Below are 22,760 nucleotides of genomic sequence, written 5' to 3'. Positions count from 1 at the left end.
AATGATGTCCCTATGGAACTCTACATGCTGCCCCTGGCTATAAGAGCTCGCTTTAGCAACAAGCAGCCAATGGCTCTCCTTGCTGCATCTTGACGCAATTCAGAGTGAATGGTGTGAGTGTGTGTGTGTGTGAGAGTGTGTGTTTACACACAGTGATTTACCAGGACCCGATCCTCTGTAATGAGCTACCATGAAGGATTCAAACACATGCTCCTCTTTATCATGTCAAGAGAAAAGAAAACACCATCCGGCTATTCTTTCAAACAAACTAATAATCAGGTAACAACAAATTTACATTTATATTTCAACTATGTACATACAAATCTACGAGAATGTTTGTCTGCGACCTAATGAGACTTGCAAATATCAAAATGAAGTCCAAAACAACGATACAATAACATGTCGTGGATCTCTCGGCCTCTTGCAATCTCAGCCTAATATTCAGTCGTGGTGAGTTTAATTGTGGGTGGTGGACTTGGGAGGCGGCTTGCTGTTGATGTACGTGGCCCAATAGACCAGGTTGAAGATGAAGAACAGCACAGGGAAGATGATGCGTGAGATCTTGTCCACTCTGCTGACACGGTTGTAGGACTTTATGGCTTCCACGTAATTGTCATCCATTTTAGGAACCTTGTGGCTGTGGTGGTGGTGGTGGTGGTGTTGGTGGTGTGTAGCTGTAGTGGCACTCCTGGAGACGGTGGTTAAACCTGGGTCCTTTGCCTCGTTGAGGGTGTATGTAGTTCCAACAATGTTGAATGTGTTATTGGCCTTTTTGGAAAGAGAGGCAGATTCTCTTCTCTGTAAAGAGAAGAGAAACAAAGAAAATCAGGGCTGAATCAACTTAACAAAGGCCTTCTTCTCAAAATGACAAAACAGGGACTGTTTTGACTTGGGGTGCAATGATGCTCAAGATGCATGATGGGAACAGTATGACATCCCTATTCTGCACCATTGGGTTCAGAACCAAGCTGAAAGAACTCAGTGTATGGATTGGGGCTGTAGCCCTCCCAGCCTGGACAAAAGGCCAGGGTCATAGAACATTACGCATTTACGCTCCAATAAGTGGCAAATCACATGAGCCTCCTCAACAAAATATACATACATCATAGTTCACAGTGAGAATAGGGCCACCCCAGGGCCTGGCATGCAAGAGACTTGTTACAGAGCACACGGGTCAAAAGTTTATGAGCTAAAATTAAGTCCGTGGGCAATATCATGGTTTAATTTCCGAGAAGCTTGTTATTTTCCGTACCACCGAGAGAAATGGAGCAGAGCAGAGCAGAGGAGTGGGTAGGGCTGGTGGCACTGGAGAGTTAATGGTAGGATGAGAGCAGAGCAGGATGAGTAGCAGAGCACCTGTAAACAGGTCTGACAACCTGCACTCTGAGGACTGGTCTGTACTGAATATAGGACTAGTGGTACTGAATATAGGACTGGGACTGTACTGAATATAGGACTAGTGGTACTGAATATAGGACTGGGACTGTACTGAATATAGGACTAGTGGTACTGAATATAGGACTGGGACTGTACTGAATAAAGGACTAGTGGTACTGAATATAGAACTGGGACTGTACTGAATATAGTACTGGGACTGTACTGAATATAGGCCAGATTATTAGATTAGATTAAGAGAGGGGGACTGAATGAAGGGAAGGGGATATTCAACAGATGGGTTGGAGACAGTTTTAGGTCTCAAAATCATGCCTTAAGGAATCCTCAGCTGATACTTTTTCAATTGTCAAAAATGCACCTAGAGATGATTAATCCAATTGCTGTATTACATTAGTATTGCCAGGCTTGCATCAACTAATGATCAGCACCAACCTGGCTGGCACATAAAGGTGTGGCTCAACTTATAAGAAGGGCAATTGGGATAGAACAACCAGGGCACTATGATTGATTTTTATCTTAAACCACAGTATCAAGGAGAACGGGCCGATCCAATTGGATAAGCAGGCCAGTCAGGGGGGCTAACACAGCGGGTAATGGATTGCATTTCACCTCAGATGTACGAGTTGAATGGATGGATAGTAGGCTACAGAATGCACAAAGGACACCAGCAGCAACTTAACCATCCATTCCAAAACAACAATCTACCAGGGAAACCTTCCACCCAGAGGGGATTCAGAATAAAGTAGCAGTAGTGGTGTTAAACAGAGAAGGAGTATGCTGTCTGTCTATCTGTGATGATGGCTCGGCTGGGCTGGGTCGGGGCTCTATCTGATGGGCTGGGCCAGGGCTCTATCTGATGGGCTGGGCCAGGGCTCTATCTGATGGGCTGGGCCGGGGCTCTATCTGATGGGCTGGGCCGGGGCTCTATCTGATGGGCTGGGCAAGGGCTCTATCTGATGGGCTGGGCCAGGGCTCTATCTGATGGGCTGGGCCATTGCTCTATCTGATGGGCTTGGCCGGGGTTTTATCTGATGGGCTTGGCCGAGGCTCTATCTGATGGGCTGGGCCGGGGCTCTTTCTGCTGGGCTGGGCCGGGGTTCTATCTGATGGGCCGGGCCGGGGTTTTATCTGATTGGCTTGGCCGAGGCTCTATCTGATGAGCTGGGCCGGGGCTCTATCTGCTGAGCTGGGCCGGGGCTCTATCTGCTGGGCTGGGCCGGGGCTCTATCTGCTGAGCTGGGCCGGGGCTCTATCTGCTGGGCTGGGCCGGGGCTCTGTCTGATGGGCTGGGCCGGGGCTCTGTCTGATGGGCTTGGCCGGGGATCTGTCTGATGGGCTGGGCTGGGGCTCTATCTGATGGGCTGGGCCAGGGCTCTATCTGATGGGCTGGGCCAGGGCTCTATCTGATGGGCTGGGCCGGGGCTCTATCTGATGGGCTGGGCCAGGGCTCTATCTGATGGGCTTGGCCGGGGTTTTATCTGATGGGCTGGGCCAGGGCTCTATCTGATGGGCGTGGCCGGGGTTTTATCTGATGGGCTTGGCCGAGGCTCTATCTGATGGGCTGGGCCAGGGCTCTATCTGCTGGGCTGGGCCCGGGGTTCTATCTGATGGGCTGGGCCGGGGTTTTATCTGATGGGCTTGGCCGAGGCTCTATCTGATGGGCTGGGCCAGGGCTCTTTCTGCTGGGCTGGGCCGGGGTTCTATCTGATGGGCTGGAACGGGGTTTTATCTGATTTTCTTGGCCGAGGCTCTATCTGATGAGCTGGGCTGGGGCTCTATCTGCTGAGCTGGGCCGGGGCTCTATCTGCTGGGCTGGGCCGGGGCTCTATCTGCTGAGCTGGGCCGGGGCTCTATCTGCTGGGCTGGGCCGGGGCTCTGTCTGATGGGCTGGGCCAGGGCTCTATCTGATGGGCTGGGCCGGGGCTCTATCTGATGGGCTGGGCCAGTGCTCTATCTGATGGGCTGGGCCAGGGCTCTATCTGATGGGCTGGGCCATTGCTCTATCTGATGGGCTGGGCCGGGGTTTTATCTGCTGGGCTGGGCCGGGGCTCTATCTGATGGGCTGGGCCGGGGTTTTATCTGATGGGCTGGGCCAGGGCTCTATCTGCTGGGCTGGGCCGGGGTCTATCTGATGGGCTTTTATCTGGGGCTGGATGGGCTGGGCCAGGGCTCTATCTGCTGGGCTGGGCCGGGGTCTATCTGATGGGCTGGGCTGGGGTTTTATCTGATGGGCTTGGCCGAGGCTCTATCTGATGGGCTGGGCCAGGGCTCTTTCTGCTGGGCTGGGCCGTGGTTCTATCTGATGGGCTGGGCCGGGGTTTTATCTGATTGGCTTGGCCGAGGCTCTATCTGATGAGCTGGGCCGGGGCTCTATCTGCTGAGCTGGGCCGGGGCTCTATCTGCTGGGCTGGGCCGGGGCTCTATCTGCTGGGCTGGGCCGGGGCTCTATCTGATGGGCTGGGCCGGGGCTCTGTCTGATTGGCTGGGCCGGGGCTCTGTCTGATGGGCTGGGCCGGGGCTCTATCTGATGGGCTTGACCGGGGCTCTGCCCTATCTCATGACAATATCAGTGGAGAGTCTCTCAGCAGTGTCGGCTGCTGCCCCCTGGACGCCCTGAGGCTTTCACAGGGTATCGATTCCTCCTGATCCAACAACACCCCGGGCTCCTTATATCATAGCCACAGCTTAGATCAGCATAAGTGAGGGATAACTATTAACAAGCGTCTCATGACCCTTACCACAGCTCCCTAAGCTAATTTATCCCCAGAATCAGGTCTGCTCTCAGCCTACCAACCTGACATACACCCTGCTAGTACATACTGTATCTGCCAATCAGCTAGTGTAGAGGGGCTCCATAATATCATTCTAAGTTATGTAGTCTGAGATACATGCAGAGGTAACCATAGCACAGGGCTTTGTTTGGAAAGTAATGTTATTCAAACATAGCATGACACAACAGCACACAAACATTTCTTGAGGGCAGACCAACTTTGTGTGATTATATGAATGCTTTCAGCAATCTTGGGGCATGAAGACTGCTTAGCGTGTGTGAGTGTCAAATCAAATCAAATTGTATTTGTCTCATGCTTCGTAAACAACAGGTGTAGACTAACAGTGAAATTCTTACTTACAGCCCTTCCCAAAAAATGCAGAGAGAAAAATAGAAAAATTATAATACAAGGAATAAATACACAATTATAACACGAGTAAATGATAACTTAGCTATATACACGGGGTACCAGTATAGAGTCGATGTGCAGGGGTACGAGGTAATTGAGGTAAATATGTACATATAGGTAGGGGTAAAGTGACTTGGCAACAGGATAGATGATAAGCAGTAGCAGCAGCGTATGTGATGAGTCAAAAGAGCTGGTGCAAAGGGAGGGTCAATGCAAATAGTCCAGGTAGCTATTTGGTTAACTATGTAGTTGTATGGCTTGGGGGTAGAAGCTGTTCAGGGTCCTGTTGGTTCCCAGACTTGCTGCATCGGTACAACTTGCCGTGCGGTAGCCGAGAGAACAGTCTATGAATTGGATGGCTTGAGTCTGACAATTTTTAGGGTCTTCCAATTACACTGACTGGTATAGAGTTCCTGGGTGGCAGGGAGCTCGGCCATAGTGGTGTACTGGGCCGTAGACACTACCCTCTGTAACGCCTTGCTGACGGATACCAAGCAGTTGCCATACCAAGTGGTGATGCAGCGAGTCAAGATGCTTTTTGAGGCCTCCTGAGGGGAAACAGGCATTGTCGTGCCCTTTGGACACCAGCAGCAATGTGGTCCATGATTATTCCTTAGTGATGTGGACACTGAGGAACTTTAAGCTATCGACCCTCTCCACTACAGCCCTTCGTTGTGGCGTGCTCAGCTCCTTTGTTTCCTGTAGTCCACGATCATCACTTTTGTGTGTGTGTGTGTGTGCACTCCTTGGCCCTGAATGGGGAGTGTTGGGAGATATTGCCTGTGTATCAGAGTGTGTATTTTAAGCACAAGGCTGAGTGTCCTGCTGTGAGTTTACACAGGGATCACAGAGCATCTTACAGCCTCTCTCTGGTTCTGTGTTTCTATGTTGGGATGTCTTGTGGCTAAGAGTAACGGTATATATCCTGTGCTGTGCGCGCACATGTGTCCGTCCATCCGTGTGTCAGCACATCTTGGGGCTATGAGTGTGTGTGTGTGTGTGTGTGTGTGTGTGTGTGTGTGTGTGTGTGTGTGTGTGTGTGTGTGTGTGTGTGTGTGTGTGTGTGTGTGTGTGTGTGTGTGTGTGTGTGTGTGTGTGTGTGTGTGTGTGTGTGTGTGTGTGTGTGTGTGTGTGTGTGCGTGCGTGCGTGCGTGCGTGCGTGCGTGCGTGCGTGCGTGCGTGCGTGCGTGCGTGCGTGCGTGCGTGCGTGCGTGCGTGCGTGCGTGCGTGCGTGTGTGTGTGTGCGCACACTGATATTTTTGGAGCTATACTAGGATTGTGCACAGACATGGTTAGGGGAAAAGTGTGTGTTTGTGAGTGTGTGTGTTTGTGTGTGTTTCCGTGCAGGTGTCCTGGCTTGCTGGGAACGCTGCCAGCTGTAGAGGTGGCTGGGCTCTACGTAGACCTGACTGCAGCCCAGCCTCATTACTACTGCAGAGACGTTACAGACTGTCTGTCAGCCAGCATGAATTAAACATGCTCTAAAATCCCTAATCAAGGTAAATGCTGCCTCTCTTTGCACTAATGTCCTTCTCCCCCCTCTCACACCTTCTCCCCAGTTTCACACATTCTCCCTCCTCTCACACCTTCTCCCCCTCTCAAACCTTCTCCCCAGTCTCACACCTTCTCCCCCTTCTCCCACCTCTCACATCTTCTCCTTCCATTTTCTCACACCTTCTCCCTCCTCTCACACCTTCTCCCTCCTCTCACACCTTCTCCCTCCTCTCACACCTTCTCTCTCCTCTCACACCTTCTCCCCCCTCTCACACCTTCTCCCTCCTCTCACACCTTCTCCCCCTTCTCATTGTGTATGTGCGCCATTTAGAGGGTGAATGGTCAAGACACAAGATTGAAGTGCCTTTGATCGGGGTATGGTAGTACTGTAGGTGCCAGGCGCACCGGTTTGAGTCAAGAACTGCAATGCTTCTGTGTTTTTCACACTCAATAGCTTCCCGTGTGTATCAAGAATGGTCCACCACACAAAGGACATCCTGCCAACTTGAACACATTGTAGTCAACATGGGCCAGCATCCCTGTGGAATGCTTTCGACACCTTGTAGAGTCCACGCATGATGAATGCAACTCAATATTAGGAAGGTGTTCCTATTGTTTGGTATACTCAGTGTATGTTTCTAATTCAATAATTTCTTATTAGTCAATAATCACAGAAAGCTGACCGACCAATACGTCTGTGCCTGAATCCCTGAGTAACGCCCTGGGTCTCTAGTGGAGAGGAGAGGAGAGAGAAACCTCATTAGGTTGTATGAGAGTTGCTGCTACTGCTGCTGCCCAGGATAACAGGGCTGGCAAGTCTAACAGGACACGTCTGACAAAAAAGGGCACCAGTGAGAGTCAGAGGAGCTCCACAGCCACTGAGCTAAATGACCTAACATCGACCCTCCTCTGGCTGTCCACTCCCAGCATCAACTGAGACAGCCTCTCAATGAGGTCACCATCTGACATTGGCCCTGTCCGGGGGTGTCCTCGGATGGGGCCACAGTGTCTCCTGACCCCTCCTGTCTCAGCCTCCAGTATTTATGCTGCAGTAGTTTATGTGTCGGGGGGCTAGGGTCAGTTTGTTATATCTGGAGTACTTCTCCTGTCCTATTCGGTGTCCTGTGTGAATTTAAGTGTGCTCTCTCTAATTCTCTCTTTCTCTCTTTCTTTCTCTCTCTCGGAGGACCTGATGCCCCAGGACTACCTGACATGATGACTCCTTGCTGTCCCCAGTCCACTGCTGGCCGTGCTGCTGCTAAAGTTTCAACTGTTCTGCCTTATTATTATTCGACCATGCTGGTCATTTATGAACATTTGAACATCTTGGCCATGTTCTGTTATAATCTCCACCCGGCACAGCCAGAAGAGGACTGGCCACCCCACATATGCTCTTTCTAATTCTCTCTTTCTTTCTCTCTCTCGGAGGACCTGAGCCCTAGGACCATGCCCCAGGACTACCTGACATGATGACTCCTTGCTGTCCTCAGTCCACCTGACCGTGCTGCTGCTCCAGTTTCAACTGTTCTGCCTTATTATTATTTGACCATGCTGGTCATTTATGAACATTTTAACATCTTGGCCATTTCTGTTATAATCTCCACCCGGCACAGCCAGAAGAGGACTGGCCACCCCACATAGCCTGGTTCCTCTCTAGGTTTCTTCCTAGGTTTTGGCCTTTCTAGGGAGTTTTTCCTAGCCACCGTGCTTCTACACCTGCATTGCTTGCTGTTTGGGGTTTTAGGCTGGGTTTCTGTACAGCACTTTGAGATATCAGCTGATGTACGAAGGGCTATATAAATACATTTGATTTGATTTTGATTTGACCTTCTCAGGAGAGGAGGCTGCGGCCATAGCATCTGATGACCAGGAATGCCATCCCCAACAGGACACTCAGCCAAGCGTCCTTCCACCATCTCTGGGGAACGACCTTTTGATTGCACTCTGACTTCATACCCACGTCGTCCTCTGTGAAGCCTTTAAACGAGGATAAAGTGTGCAGCCTTTAATCCCTCAGCTCTCCTGAAGCTGAGGGATGGTGATGGACATGCTATCGCTCTCCGAGTGACCCCTACCCTCATGTATCCATCACCACAAACTGCCTGCTCAACACAACTCATAGAACACAGGACAGACATCCTGCTGCTGCTGCCAACAAGACAAAACTTCAAAGACAAACACGTTTCCACTTACTGCTTTTTAATTTGCAGAATCATCTGTCCCGAGTGACTACAGGAAGGTTTCATGTCAGCAATATGCCATGATGCCAATCATCCAGACGGCAAACAAGTCAACTTGCAAATAACTTAAGGAATAATGGGAGTGCTTGACTGATGTTTGCGAGTCCTTCATACTCCTGAGATATTTCTACATGTTGACTTGGGCTGACAGAAGCACACTTAAAAGACCAAAGAGAAGACTTCTAAATCGAGTCTCAGATATTACACTTTCAAAACTTCCCAGGAGTTCTCCACTTATTTTTAATATCATCACATCTGCTCACATGATACACACCCCCTGATTGCATCCAAACTTCCCCAAACTTTTCTAGCATTAAAAGGCCTACAAGCATTTTTACAGCCCCTGAATGTCAAAATCACAATGTTTAATGAGCTCTTCATATAACCCCATGCCTTAATTATCACTGTCTCTCACTGTCTCCCTCTATCTTGTCTCTCTGTGTGGGATGTACACTGTGTTTATGTGCTGTGTGTGTCTCTGTGTGTGAGATACACTGTTTTAATTTGTATGTGTGTGACATACACCGTTGTTTCTGTGCTCAGGATACCTGCTCTGGGTTTTGTCCTTCCCCACCCCCTGCCGCTCACTCTGTTGTGTTCAGGCCCAGAGATCCTCCTCTGTTGGGCTGTTAATGAATAAATAAAGCGTCTCTTTACAGATTACCCAGGGCTGCCTTCTTCAGGAGGCCGGGATGGGACTTTCTATCAGTGTTTCCCAGGTACCATCATTCCTCATTCCCACTACAATACAATATGAGAGCTCTGCTCGGCTTCCCTCGCCGCATCTCTGAGCCATTAGCTCCGAAGACGCTCATTTTTCAGGAGGTTATCAGGAAAGGATAGATAGAGAGCAAATAATCTAGAATAAGCAAAAAGCCACTTGACTCTAGAGAGAGGGAGAGACAGCCTCATTTCAGACACACCATCTAGCAGATGAATATGGAGAATATGGAGACATCTGTGATTGGCTACTGTACTTCTCCACAACACCAGCAAAGCACACAAAGAGGGAACAAGGCTTTTAGGGGATCCACATTATACTGTTTAAACATTTTAGGTACTGAAAACTACCTCCATATATTGTAGGTTTCTATGTGATTGAAGTACTACCTCCATGTATTGTAATTGATTGTTTCTATGTGTTTGAAGTATTGAAACTACCTCCATATATTGTAGATGTACTGTTTCTATGTGTTTGAACTATTGAAACTATCTCCATATATTGTAGATGTATTGTTTCTATGTGTTTGAAGTATTGAAACAACCTCCATATATTGTAGATGTACTGTTTCTATGTGTTTGAAGTATTGAAACTACCTCCATATATTGTAGATGTACTGTTTCTATGTGTTTGAAGTATTGAAACTACCTCCATATATTGTAGATGTACTGTTTCTATGTGTTTGAAGAATCTCAATTTTTTTTATTTTAACCTTTATTTAACTAGGCAAGTCAGTTAAGAACTAATTCTTATTTTCAATGACGTCCTAGGAACAGTGGGTTAACTGCCTGTTAAGGGGCAGAACAACAGATTTGTACCTTGTCAGCTCGGGGGTTTTGAACCACCTTCCGGTTACTAGTCCAACGCTCTAACCACTAGGCTACCCTGCCGCCCCATATATTGTAGGTGTACTATGTGTTTCAACGTAATGGAGCCAGGCCCGGTAGCTACAGTACTCACCCTCATCTCCTGGGCCTCTTTCTTGCCATCCCACGCCCAACTGCGCTTGGTAAAGTAGTTGACTGTGGCAAACTCTATCAGGGCAGAGAAGACAAAGGCATAGCATACTGCCATGAACCAGTCCATAGCTGTGGCATAAGCCACCTTAGGCAGGGAGTTCCTGGCACTGATACTCAGGGTTGTCATGGTTAGAACTGTGGTGACTCCTGGGGACAAAAAGAAGAGAGGCAAAGGGAATGATAGGGTGTATTAGAGAGTGTATGAACTGACAAACACACACAAACACACACATATGTACATTACACACAGACCCAACTGGGTTGAACTACAGTACACATACAGGTCTAGGATCTTAACTTGAGCCAGTCTCCTACAGCAGGAAAACAATCCTGCAGCATCAGGAAATGTGAATTATGCGGATTATAATTAATAAACATTTTTGTAGCGGTTGATACATTTTTTGTAAGGGAAAATCATGTCTGCAATTATAAAGTGGAAATGACAAACTTCAGAAGCCTTTTAAACCTCAAATACACTGCACGTTTTACATTTCCCCAAATTGTAGGAAAGTTGTCCTGCAACAGGGTGATCAAATTAAGATACTACATCTGTAACTGTGTTTCATGTAAAGAACAAAGTGCCATCCTTGAACATTCAGTACATGCTGTCACAGTGTGCTGTGACATATGGCCAAGGTGAGGACATAAAAACCCAATTGTGATATAAACAAATGATTCAGTTAGGAGAATTAGTGATAAAGACACAGCTCCAATCTAACCTCTCCAACCCTGGCGCCAGCGCCAGCCCTCTACTACACTGACTCCATGAGTTTCACAGAACCGCAGATTGGAGGCGCCCCATAGAAGAGCTCCACTGAGCTTGTCTGATGATACACTGTAATCCCCGTATTGATACAGTGCAGGCGGCTAGGCAGTCCCCTGCCATCTGTCTGGAGAAACGTGGAACAACCACTTCATAGGGGGACGAGGAGCCATGGGTGGATGGGAGAGAGAAGGGGCTGCTTTAGAACAGTCACAGCAGCCTGACAGAGTGGTGCTGCACTTGATATGTAAACCCTGCTGGCTGATCACCTCATGGAAATGTGAGGGTCGCTCGCTGTGACCTGCAGCTTGAATGGGATGCCAACTACTACACAATGTCCATGATTGTAGATGAGGTAGAGGCCTACCTGGGGGCTCTAGGAATGAAGTGATTGGAAATACCTCCTCCATTGACTACATCCATTGTGATGGAGTCTGCATTGACTACCTCCATCATGTTTGACAGTGTGACACAGCCATCATATCCACATGAGGTTTCATTTAACTTTCCTGGCATTGTTTGACACTTAAGCGTTTTGAGGAAAATTCCACTGCCAGTATGGATGTCATTACACAGGCAATCAAAATGTTGAAACAGAAACAGATTTGGTCATCTAGACCAGTAGCTAGAAGACATAGCAAATAGGCATTCCAAATGTGGATGTGCAATACTCTTATTAGGTGTAAGGTCCAATGTTGATTTGAATCACAACGCAGAAAGAGATTTGAGAGGATAAATCAATTGCTGTGTGAAATGTGCATGTTTTCAAAGTCATTGTGCCCATGCGCCGGCCATTGTGTTCTACGTCTCAGCCAATTTAAAGAATGAAATGATAGGAGAGCAGAGAATGGGTGTCCATCAAAGCAGATATAAGCAATCATTCCACTTCGCCTGTTCCCACCTGCCTCATCTGTTAAAATAAAATAAATATAGGCTTCAAAAATGGACTTGTGCAGCTGAAGAGGTACTCAATGTGAACCTGTGGGGCTTGTGCAGCTGAAGAGGTAAACTCAATGTGAACCTGTGGGGCTTGTGCAGCTGAAGAGGTAAACTCAATGTGAACCTGTGGGGCTTGTGCAGCTGAAGAGGTAAACTCAATGTGAACCTGTGGGGCTTGTGCAGCTGAAGAGGTACTCAATGTGAACCTGTGGGGCTTGTGCAGCTGAAGAGGTAAACTCAATGTGAACCTGTGGGGCTTGTGCAGCTGAAGAGGTACTCAATGTGAACCTGTGGGGCTTGTGCAGCTGAAGAGGTAAACTCAATGTGAACCTGTGGGGCTTGTGCAGCTGAAGAGGTAAACTCAATGTGAACCTGTGGGGCTTGTGCAGCTGAAGAGGTAAACTCAATGTGAACCTGTGGGGCTTGTGCAGCTGAAGAGGTACTCAATGTGAACCTGTGGGGCTTGTGTAGCTGAAGAGGTACTCAATGTGAACCTGTGGGGCTTGTGCAGCTGAAGAGGTACTCAATGTGAACCTGTGGGGCTTGTGCAGCTGAAGAGGTAAACTCAATGTGAACCTGTGGGGCTTGTGCAGCTGAAGAGGTACTCAATGTGAACCTGTGGGGCTTGTGCAGCTGAAGAGGTACTCAATGTGAACCTGTGGGGCTTGTGCAGCTGAAGAGGTACTCAATGTGAACCTGTGGGGCTTGTGCAGCTGAAGAGGTACTCAATGTGAACCTGTGGGGCTTGTGCAGCTGAAGAGGTACTCAATGTGAACCTGTGGAGTTTGTGCAGCTGAAGAGGTACTCAATGTGAACCTGTGGGGCTTGTGCAGCTGAAGAGGTACTCAATGTGAACCTGTGGGGCTTGTGCAGCTGAAGAGGTACTCAATGTGAACCTGTGGGGCTTGTGCAGCTGAAGAGGTACTCAATGTGAACCTGTGGAGTTTGTGCAGCTGAAGAGGTACTCAATGTGAACCTGTGGGGCTTGTGCAGCTGAAGAGGTACTCAATGTGAACCTGTGGGGCTTGTGCAGCTGAAGAGGTAAACTCAATGTGAACCTGTGGGGTTTGTGCAGATGAAGAGGTAAACTCAATGTGAACCTGTGGGGCTTGTGGTCTTACTGTTGATTTATGCAGAATATACACTACATGACCAAAAGTATGTGGATACCTACTCGTCAAACATCTCATTCCAAAATCATGGAATTGGTCCCCGTTTGCTGCTATAAAAGCCTTCACTCTTCTGGGAAGGCTTTCCACTAGACATTGGAACATTGCTGCAGGGACTTTTATAGCCACAAGGGCATTAGTGAGATCGGGCACTGATGCTTGGCGATTAGGCCTGGCTCGCAGTCGGTGTTCCAGTTCAACCCAAAAGTGTTTGATGGGGTTGAGGTCAGGGCTCTGTGCAGCCCAGTCAAGTTCTTCCACACCGATCTTGACAAACAATTTCTGTATGGACCTCGCTTTGTGCACCGGGGCATTGTCATGCTGAAACAATTAAGGGCCTTCCCCAAACTGTTGCCACAAAGTTGGAAGCACAGTATCATCTAGAATGTAATTGTATGCTCTAGCGTTTCCTTCACTGGCACTAAGGGGCCTAGCCCGAGCCACAAAAAACAGCCCCAGGCCACCAAACTTTACAGTTGGCACTATGCATTGGAGCAAGTAGCGTTCTCCTGGCATCCGCCAAACCCAGATTCGTCCGTCGGACTGCTAGATGGTGAAGCGTAATTCATCACTCCAGAGAACGCATTTCCACTTCTCCACTTCACTTCTTGTGACGGCGAGCTTTACACCACTCCAGCCAATGCTTGTCAGCAACGGGTGTGGCTGAAATAGCCGAATCCAAGAATTTGAATGGATGTCCACATACCTTTGTAATATAGTGTATAACTATATATACATTATTATGTTCGTCAGGTTGCATATACTTTATTGTGTAATCTTCAAAGCTGTAGCATAATTTAATGTTAGTCTTTTATCAGTTCTGAAGTTGTTGAAAATATTGACAACTGGCAAATGTTAACAACAGAGGAGTTGCAATCTCCCCATATTAAAGAATATCAGGCAATTAAAAAATATCAATATCAAATTAGGCAGAATGTCAATGGAGATTGTATTGTATTGTGTCCACAGTGTAATACGTCTGCTCAAACAATAAATCACAAATTACACTTGGTGAATGAGAAAATGATATAGGGATTATCCACACAAAATATCAGGTCAAGCCAGCCAGATACTCCAACCTGGCAACCCGCCAGGGAACAAATGATTAATGAAATATCAACTTTCATGCCCTTTATACGAGACAAGTGAGCAGTTTCTCCTAAAATATTTAGACAGTTTTAAAGCCCTGCGGATGGCTCAGAGAGCAGGAGGTTGGCAGGGGCTGGTTGTGAATAGCAGTTGAAGTGACTGTCCAGTCAGGTGTTGTGAATAGCAGTTGAAGTAACTGTCCAGTCAGGGGCTGGTTGTGAATAGCAGTTGAAGTGACTGTCCAGTAGGGTAGTCTGAATCTGAAACGACCTTCCAGCTCCTGACCAACCAGGACCTGTAGGCCTGCAGCTTAACTATGCTGCAGAACAAACATCTCTCATACCAGGACCTGTAGGCCTGCAGCTTAACTATGCTGCAGAACAAACATCTCTCTTACCAGGACCTGTAGGCCTGCAGCTTAACTATGCTGCAGAACAAACATCTCTCTTACCAGGACCTGTAGGCCTGCAGCTTAACTATGCTGCAGAACAAACATCTCTCTTACCAGGACCTGTAGGCCTGCAGCTTAACTATGCTGCAGAACAAACATCTCTCCTACCAGGACCTGTAGGCCTGCAGCTTAACTATGCTGCAGAACAAACATCTCTCTTACCAGGACCTGTAGGCCTGCAGCTTAACTATGCTGCAGAACAAACATCTCTCTTACCAGGACCTGTAGGCCTGCAGCTTAACTATGCTGCAGAACAAACATCTCTCCTACCAGGACCTGTAGGCCTGCAGCTTAACTATGCTGCAGAACAAACATCTCTCCTACCAGGACCTGTAGGCCTGCAGCTTAACTATGCTGCAGAACAAACATCTCTCCTACCAGGACCTGTAGGCCTGCAGCTTAACTATGCTGCAGAACAAACATCTCTCCTACAAGGACACCTGTTTACCTGGACGCTTCATCAGTCCTCTTCCCTGAGGCCATTCTCATTTTCGGCAATTCCACACCCGTCTTAAACAATCTTGTGCCTTCGTGCACCTCCATTACAAGTGAGAGTTTGTTCATTCTGTGTACCCAACAAACACTTCTTCAGTGCATAAGCTTAACATTGCAGCAGAAGTCACATACTGCAGTGTTTGCTGAACGTTTCCCAATGGCCTTGGCCTTGTTTCAACTGAACCTCCATTAGAACACATGAAGAAATACATTCTGTCAACCCTTTCACGAACAACAGCTTCTTACTGTGACTTTTCTTGGCAATGAAAGGCCTTTGTTTTACAAGGGAGATAGTCATAGAGGTGGGATGAGGTCCCCTCCTTCATGACAGGAAGAGGGGACATAGATCATGAAGAAAATGTATGTGGCCAAGGGGATTGTGCCAGAGAAAAATACCAGATCATTTCTGCATGGCTGTAAGAATGTGAATTACTCTTCTTTTTTTTCTGCACCTTATGTGTAAAGCAAATCCAAACAAATCAAGGTGGCTAGCAAGCGCATTTCTCCACTGTACTCCGCAGCATGTCCTGCCCTGCCCTGCTCTGTTCTGAAACACTAATTAACCGCCAAACAGAGGTTTGCTCTCTCTGCTGGGGGAGGCAGTTTGGGTTGCCATGACACTCTCCTCATGGCAGGCTGAGAGGCGAAGCCGTGGCTGTCCATGACCGAGGAGAGAGGAGGGGGAATAGTGTGGGGTAAACTGGTTAAAATAAACATATGCTGGTTGACTTCTTTACATGAGAGGCACTAGGTAGTGAGATCAATGTTTTTCAATTACTCCGATTTCCCCAAGTCATGTTTCCAGAACTGTTAGTCTCTGTATGAAGTGCTAGTGTCATGCACCACATCACCTGTGGTGAAATGGTCAAATGTCCAAGCTCTATGATTTGAACACAGACACATTTCTAGGTGTTAGTGACTCACATGCGCCAGCTAGTCTGAACTGTAACAACACTATCAGACTAAATATCTATTCCAGATCTTCTGAGTAATTTGAAAGCAAAGTGTTTTACTGCCAGCCTACAATAATGCTATATGTGTCAGGAGACCATACAATACGTCCCTTTCTTGAAGTTTCTTGGCCTTCAGCTGCCGTTTAAATTAAAGTTTTAGTCCTAGATTAGGAAATGCTTTCTCCAACTTGAGGTTTGACTGTTTTCATTATTTACCTTGACATTGCTTTTGGAGGACTGAGCACAACTTGTCTGTTACTATCATTTCCCCTAAGCCTGAATGGGCTGCCGTTGCTTTCTAGTCTACCAACTCAAATTGTCAGAGCTCATCTTTCATTCTGACCCATCACAGAGGAAGCAGGATCTCACCCTTTCTAAGTCTCCATAGCTATGCTGACAGGATCAGCTGTGCATTGCATCTGATACGTCTGCCCCCCAAAAAGTGTTGACAAAGCCAGACACCTTGCCAAAGTTAGCAAGAGATCAATTCGCAATAATCTCTTACAACTTGGCCGGCTTAAATTTTCTGCAAAGCACGTTCAATACCCCGCCGAGAGAGATGCCACTGCAAAACTTTTATCACTCTGTCCCAGGGTGAACGGCCTCACTTTCTCCTACTTAATTCCTTTCCAAGTTTGCTTGCGTTAATCTGTAATTAATTAGGTGGTTTTATGGTGGCCAAGTTAATTACAGGTCAATCCTGTGATCCAAGCACAGTTTAAAACCCAAATTCATCACTGTCCAGGGCCTAGCAAAGCCAACATGGGCACCAAGCTGCTTTTTACACTTCACTGTGTGAACCACAACTTCGGAAAGATGAACTTTTTCTACCCTCCCCTGGCACGCCAATTTACTGAATGCATCTGATGATGTGAACAAAAGCTGCTCCACAAATGCGTAAGCTGCCGCTGCTGCACACTTGGTTTGATGTAGCTTCATAATTTAAACAACAGCTCCATTGTTGCCACACTCCAAATTGTCGGAATGGTTCAATCACTCATTAAGTGCATTTCGGGGTTAAGGAGATAAGGGAAGACACTCACCGAATACAGTGCGGGCGGGAACCGACTCTCTGTTTAGCCAGAAGGAGACCTGAGACAGGATGACAGTCATGATGCACGGAAGGTAGGTTTGAATCACAAAATAGCCAATTTTCCTTTTCAAATGGAAATACGTTGTCATCACTACATATTCTCCTGAGGAGGGGGGGGGGGGGGGGGGGGGGACAGAGAACGAGAGAGATGCAGAGGACATTAATTATTAATACAGCTCATGTTCAGTCCAGACAAACACAAGGACTCTGCTGAAATATTCAGAACTATATTTATGAAAGTTAATACAACATGCATGTATGCTAGCACAGCACTGGGATCCTGTTAATACAGCCACATGTATGCTAGCACAGCACTGGGATCGTGTTAATACAGCCACATGTATGCTAGCACAGCACTGGGATCCTGTTAATACAGCCACATGTATGCTAGCACAGCACTGGGATTGTGTTAATACAGCCACATGTATGCTAGCACAGCACTGGGATCCTGTTAATACAGCCACATGTATGCTAGCACAGCACTGGGATCCTGTTAATACAGCCACATGTATGCTAGCACAGCACTGGGATCCTGTTAATACAGCCACATGTATGCTAGCACAGCACTGGGATCCTGTTAATACAGCCACATGTATGCTAGCACAGCACTGGGATCCTGTTAATACAGCCACATGTATGCTAGCACAGCACTGGGATCCTGTTAATACAGCCACATGTATGCTAGCACAGCACTGGGATCCTGTTAATACAGCCACATGTATGCTAGCACAGCACTGGGATCCTGTTAATACAGCCACATGTATGCTAGCACAGCACTGGGATCCTGTTAATACAGCCACATGTATGCTAGCACAGCACTGGGATCCTGTTAATACAGCCACATGTATGCTAGCACAGCACTGGGATCCTGTTAATACAGCCACATGTATGCTAGCACAGCACTGGGATCGTGTTAATACAGCCACATGTATGCTAGCACAGCACTGGGATTGTGTTAATACAGCCACATGTATGCTAGCACAGCACTGGGATCCTGTTAATACAGCCACATGTATGCTAGCACAGCACTGGGATTGTGTTAATACAGCCACATGTATGCTAGCACAGCACTGGGATCCTGTTAATACAGCCACATGTATGCTAGCACAGCACTGGGATTGTGTTAATACAGCCACATGTATGCTAGCACAGCACTGGGATCGTGTTAATACAGCCACATGTATGCTAGCACAGCACTGGGATCGTGTTAATACAGCCACATGTATGCTAGCACAGCACTGGGATCGTGTTAATACAGCCACATGTATGCTAGCACAGCACTGGGATCGTGTTAATACAGCCACATGTATGCTAGCACAGCACTGGGATCCTGTGGGAAGCAGAATATCTGTTTGTGAGAGTGGAGGTTAACTGATGGCTTGTTTATCACAGTGTCTGGTTGTGAAAGGGAGAGATTGGTTTTCCCTCCACTGTTGGTCTGGATTAGATCTATTGACCGGAAGGGTTAGGGTTAGGGGGAGAGGAGAGCTGGCTGCAGTGGCATCAGTAATACGCTGACAAACAAGTGCTGGTATGTGTGAGAGGCTGAGAACAGCACACCTCACTGTGTGGGTTCAGGAAAATAAATATATGATACAGTATGATTAACTGTGTTTTAAAAACATACCCTGCACCACATGATCCATAGCCCCCAATGTGCTGAGAATCTATTTCCTGGATGACAGACACACTCTTATGTGCTGAGTAAAGGTGACACATATACCACTATGTTTGTTGACATGGGAAGACAGGAAAATTAAACAGTGCTAAGATGACAGATATTCCCTATCCTCAATCCTGTATGTCCAGTACGTACAGCAATGATACTGAGAACGCTCTGTGGTACAAGATTCATTGAGATATATCTCACGTTGAGTTGTTGAGACTAGTGATGTGAGTCAGTGATGTGAGTCAGTGATGTGAGTCAGTATGAGGAGTCCATGTGGTGTTACAGTGAATATACACAAAGGACGGTTCTACCACACCTCAGGTGTCCCTTACTCTATAGGACAACCCTCCTCAGTCCCTATCTGCCTCACCATGCCTGCCTCTATCACTGCAACCATGCAACCAGACTGAGACAATGAGAGAAGTGAGACAAAGTGCCCTAGTGCATCACAGTGAATAAATAGAGGTTAGACACCATCTTTATCTCACAGAGACCTGTCTCTTTGAGAGCAAGACACTTAAAAAGCTTCCCTAATTTGAATAGCTGTCTCTGCCTGGCAAAAACAGGTTGACACTCTCCCAAGAGGAAAGCGAGAGAACAAAAACTCAGTATTGTGGGTGTTGTAGATAAAGGGATTTCGCAGCAGCTATAGCAATCAGAATTGAAGATCAAATGAACGGCTGATCAACAGTGCTGGCTGACAGAGTGTCCTATAATTCAGTGCCAATTCAAATGGCTTTCAGACCAGAGCTCAATCAAAGGAAAAGTGGAGTTCTCCCTTCTGCTCCAAGGCTCCTTATCTTTCTACTACTGCTGAATAATTATCTTACTACTGAACAAGTTGAATAGTTTTACTCTTGGCTACCATTTAAAAAAAATACTTGCTGAAACTGGGCAGATCAATGTGTGTTTCAATCTGAAATCAGAGTGCCTGTGTGTTCTTCCATCAAATAACATGTAAATGGGAGAGGCCACAAAGATGAATCTTCTTCTTCATCTACCCTGCATTTACACATATTCCATTTTGTTCACAGATGTAGTGTTGGATAACAGGAGAGTTGGTCAGTATTTCTCCACCAGCCTATAAGAAAGTCCCTGCATTCAGTGATCAGTGTTTACCTCCTTTCCCCAAACTCAGCAAGTCTTCCTTTCAATGGTGAGACCGCACTGACCCCAATAATACTAGCAGAGACAAATCGATGAGGCAGCCACTTGCAGAACAGCTCAGATAAATAACTTTACAAAAAGACACAAATAGAATCTGTAAGTATATGCGAGAGAAATTAAATGAATTAATCCAAATTGTCTGCAAGCCAGGAGCTGAAAAGAGTGGTTATCGTGAGAAATTTAAAGCAGATGTTCCATTAGTGAACAACTTTGTTCTGATGTTATCTCAGTGTTAATGACTTGATCATATGGTATAAAAGAACCTGTGCTGGAACTGCATGTTCATTTGAAAGTGGCAGGCATGTTGTATGGGCTACCTGTGCTGGAAATCATAGATTCTTTCCCAATAACGTGGCCCAGTAGGTCATACTGGTTTAGCCTTGACCCATCATCTGCTACGACTACAGAGCCCTCATCTCCTTTGGTCCAGAGATAGACAACCTCATTGTTTGTATACGCATCTGAGAGAGAGAGAGAGAGAGAGAGAGAGAGAGAGAGAGAGAGAGAGAGAGAGAGAGAGAGAGAGAGAGAGAGAGAGAGAGAGAGAGAGAGAGAGAGAGAGAGAGAGAGAGAGAGAAAATGGATAGACAGACACACCGGTAGAGGAAGTGACAAAAAATGAGAGTAGTACATGTCAGTTTCCATGTAGAGTAAATAATGCAGCAGTGCTACAATTGGCTGATTCTGATGATGGCAAATCAATGGTAATAAGAAGGGGGGGGGGCATCGATCTGAATAAATGCATATCAATGAAGTATATTTGAATGAGAGTTTAATAAAAGCCATGTGTTTTGATTAGTTTATATGCACCTTGAACTGAAGGTACATCAGCACAAGGAATGATGTCAAAAGTGGGGCTTAAAATCCACAAGGTCAATCTTAGGGAAAGGAGCTTAAAAAGCATTTAAAGACACAGTCACACACACACACACACACACACACACACACACACACACACACACACACACACACACACACACACACACACACTGCAGTAGAAGAGCAGATGGAGGATGGTGAAAACACCCAGCTGAGCACCAATAACATCATCATTCACACATCTGCCTGAGGTTTGCTAATTAAATGTTGATAGCCACAGAGAAATTATTGTTTTATACTCATGGGAGATCATTAATAAAAATAGTTCATGCATCAACTTGAATGCTTCTTCATCTACAACAATTGTAATTGGTAATGAAGGGTATTATTCTGTCATCGTGTGTGTTCTATGTCTCCATCTACTCGGTGTGGTCAGACTCTCAGCTCTGCTCAGCAGAGAAGGTCAGCTATGTCAAACACGTTCATTGCACAGTACAGATTGGGCCCACTATCCAAGGCTTTGAAATCATTCACTACACTTATGCTCTGAAAGTAGGAGAGTGAGGATGTCAATTCTCTCTGGATGTCCATTGTCTCTGAATCGGCGCAGAACGTACATGCTGAATTTCATGTCTGCATAAAGTCGAGGATACAAGTCTCCATAACCAGTTGTAAGGATAATGCAGCACGCATAAATATTGCTGCTCACTAAAATCCAGAACAAAAAAACATGATTGGGGCGGGCATATTACTGATCCCATGATAAAAAAAACTATAGAATATTTGAATGAGCAAAACTGCATCTAAATGTTGTACTTTAGGTACATCTGCCTTGTTCTGTTACAGCAACCTGTCTGGCTCGGAGATCCCCTTTATGAACAACATAGCATCATAAATCTACAGCCAAATTATTTTATATCTAGAGGGACAAAACAAACCCTGGCTCTCTTTAGCTTATAGTCAGAATGTGAAACCCTGAGAGGTTCAGAGCTCGCAGGGAGGGAGAATAAAAGGCCTCTACATTATGTTTGTGATTGCTGTGCCATTTCCAATGAAAATAAATGTCATGTAAAATTGCGGTGATTGGGGCGAGCGGCGCACAGTGCTGCAGCAGATTGCCTGTAGCACGTCAGGCCTCAACAAAAGCCGCTAATTACTTGCCAACCGTGTGCCGTTGCGTTAAGGAGACGATTGTTCCTGGGCTTTGCAGCGGATTTCCGTTGATATAAATACAGATCAGAAGAGGAGCTGTGCCGAAGGGGGCATTGTGACAGTCTGCCAATCAGAGCCCTGCTCGCCGAAGGAAACAACGGCCCTGAAAGGGCTCCTTTTGTTTTATTGGCCGCCTGATGTTTTATTCACAACGCCATGGCCAGCTCCGAGTCACTCTGACCTTTAATATGTCATTGACAGAGTTCTTATTTCTAGGAACAATAACTTATAAAATAACTTCTCTCTGTTCTATACGCTGTGAAACGTACGACTTAGAGCAGGGTTGTCAAACATACGGCCCGTGGGTAATGGATCTACATTCAAACAGTTTCTTGACTGTGTCCAGCTCGATAATAATTTGCAAAATGAAAGCTAGACAGTCAGGGAGCATCGGAAATTTAAAAAACGATGGATAAAAGACTATATTTAGCAAATTTGTCTGACAAATATTTATTTTATCTAACTAGGCAAGTCAATTACAAACAAATTCTTATTTTTAATGACAGCGTAGGAACAGTGGGTTAACTGCCTGTTCAGGGGCAGAACGACAGATTTGTTCCGTCAGCTCGGAGGTATGAACTTGCAACCTTCCGGTTACTAGTCCAATGCTCTAACCACTAGGCTACACTGCCGCAGTGCGTCCCTCCGGACCTCGTTAAAGACCAAACGCGTCCTCCAGGGCTAAATGAGTTTGACATAGTTTTCCCCGCAAAATAGCCCGCCTACAAGGAAACTCGACAAATCTCGATGAGGTTGAGTGCACGAGGGGATCTGTGCACTGTGTAGTGCCTTCCACAAAAAGTTCTGCTCTACAAAAGGACCCATAAGCGGCAGGGATGGAGACAGAACTAATGGACAAGATGTCTATTACACTCCACATGCAATTCACACGG

The 22,760-nt window shown here is 46.6% G+C and overlaps 1 protein-coding gene across 1 annotated transcript in view; it reads right to left on the bottom strand.

The window, feature by feature from the left end:
- Positions 1–201: 201 nt before the first annotated feature.
- The window catches only part of LOC139387943 (gamma-aminobutyric acid receptor subunit alpha-3-like), a 141,063-nt gene continuing 118,504 nt past the window's right edge, over positions 202–22,760 (bottom strand). Inside the window, exons 7-10 of the mRNA XM_071134341.1 lie at positions 20,154–20,297; positions 16,951–17,103; positions 9,990–10,195; positions 202–798 (exon numbers count right to left, since the gene is read on the bottom strand). Coding sequence (XP_070990442.1) covers positions 457–798; positions 9,990–10,195; positions 16,951–17,103; positions 20,154–20,297 — 845 coding nt within the window. The 3' untranslated portion in view covers positions 202–456. The remainder of the gene's footprint in view (positions 799–9,989; positions 10,196–16,950; positions 17,104–20,153; positions 20,298–22,760) is intronic.

This window comes from Oncorhynchus clarkii, chromosome 29 (genome assembly GCF_045791955.1).
Source record: "Oncorhynchus clarkii lewisi isolate Uvic-CL-2024 chromosome 29, UVic_Ocla_1.0, whole genome shotgun sequence".
Taxonomy (NCBI): domain Eukaryota; kingdom Metazoa; phylum Chordata; class Actinopteri; order Salmoniformes; family Salmonidae; genus Oncorhynchus; species Oncorhynchus clarkii.
The sequence above is the reverse complement of the archived record's forward strand: the minus strand, read 5'-3'. Positions and strand labels throughout refer to the sequence as shown.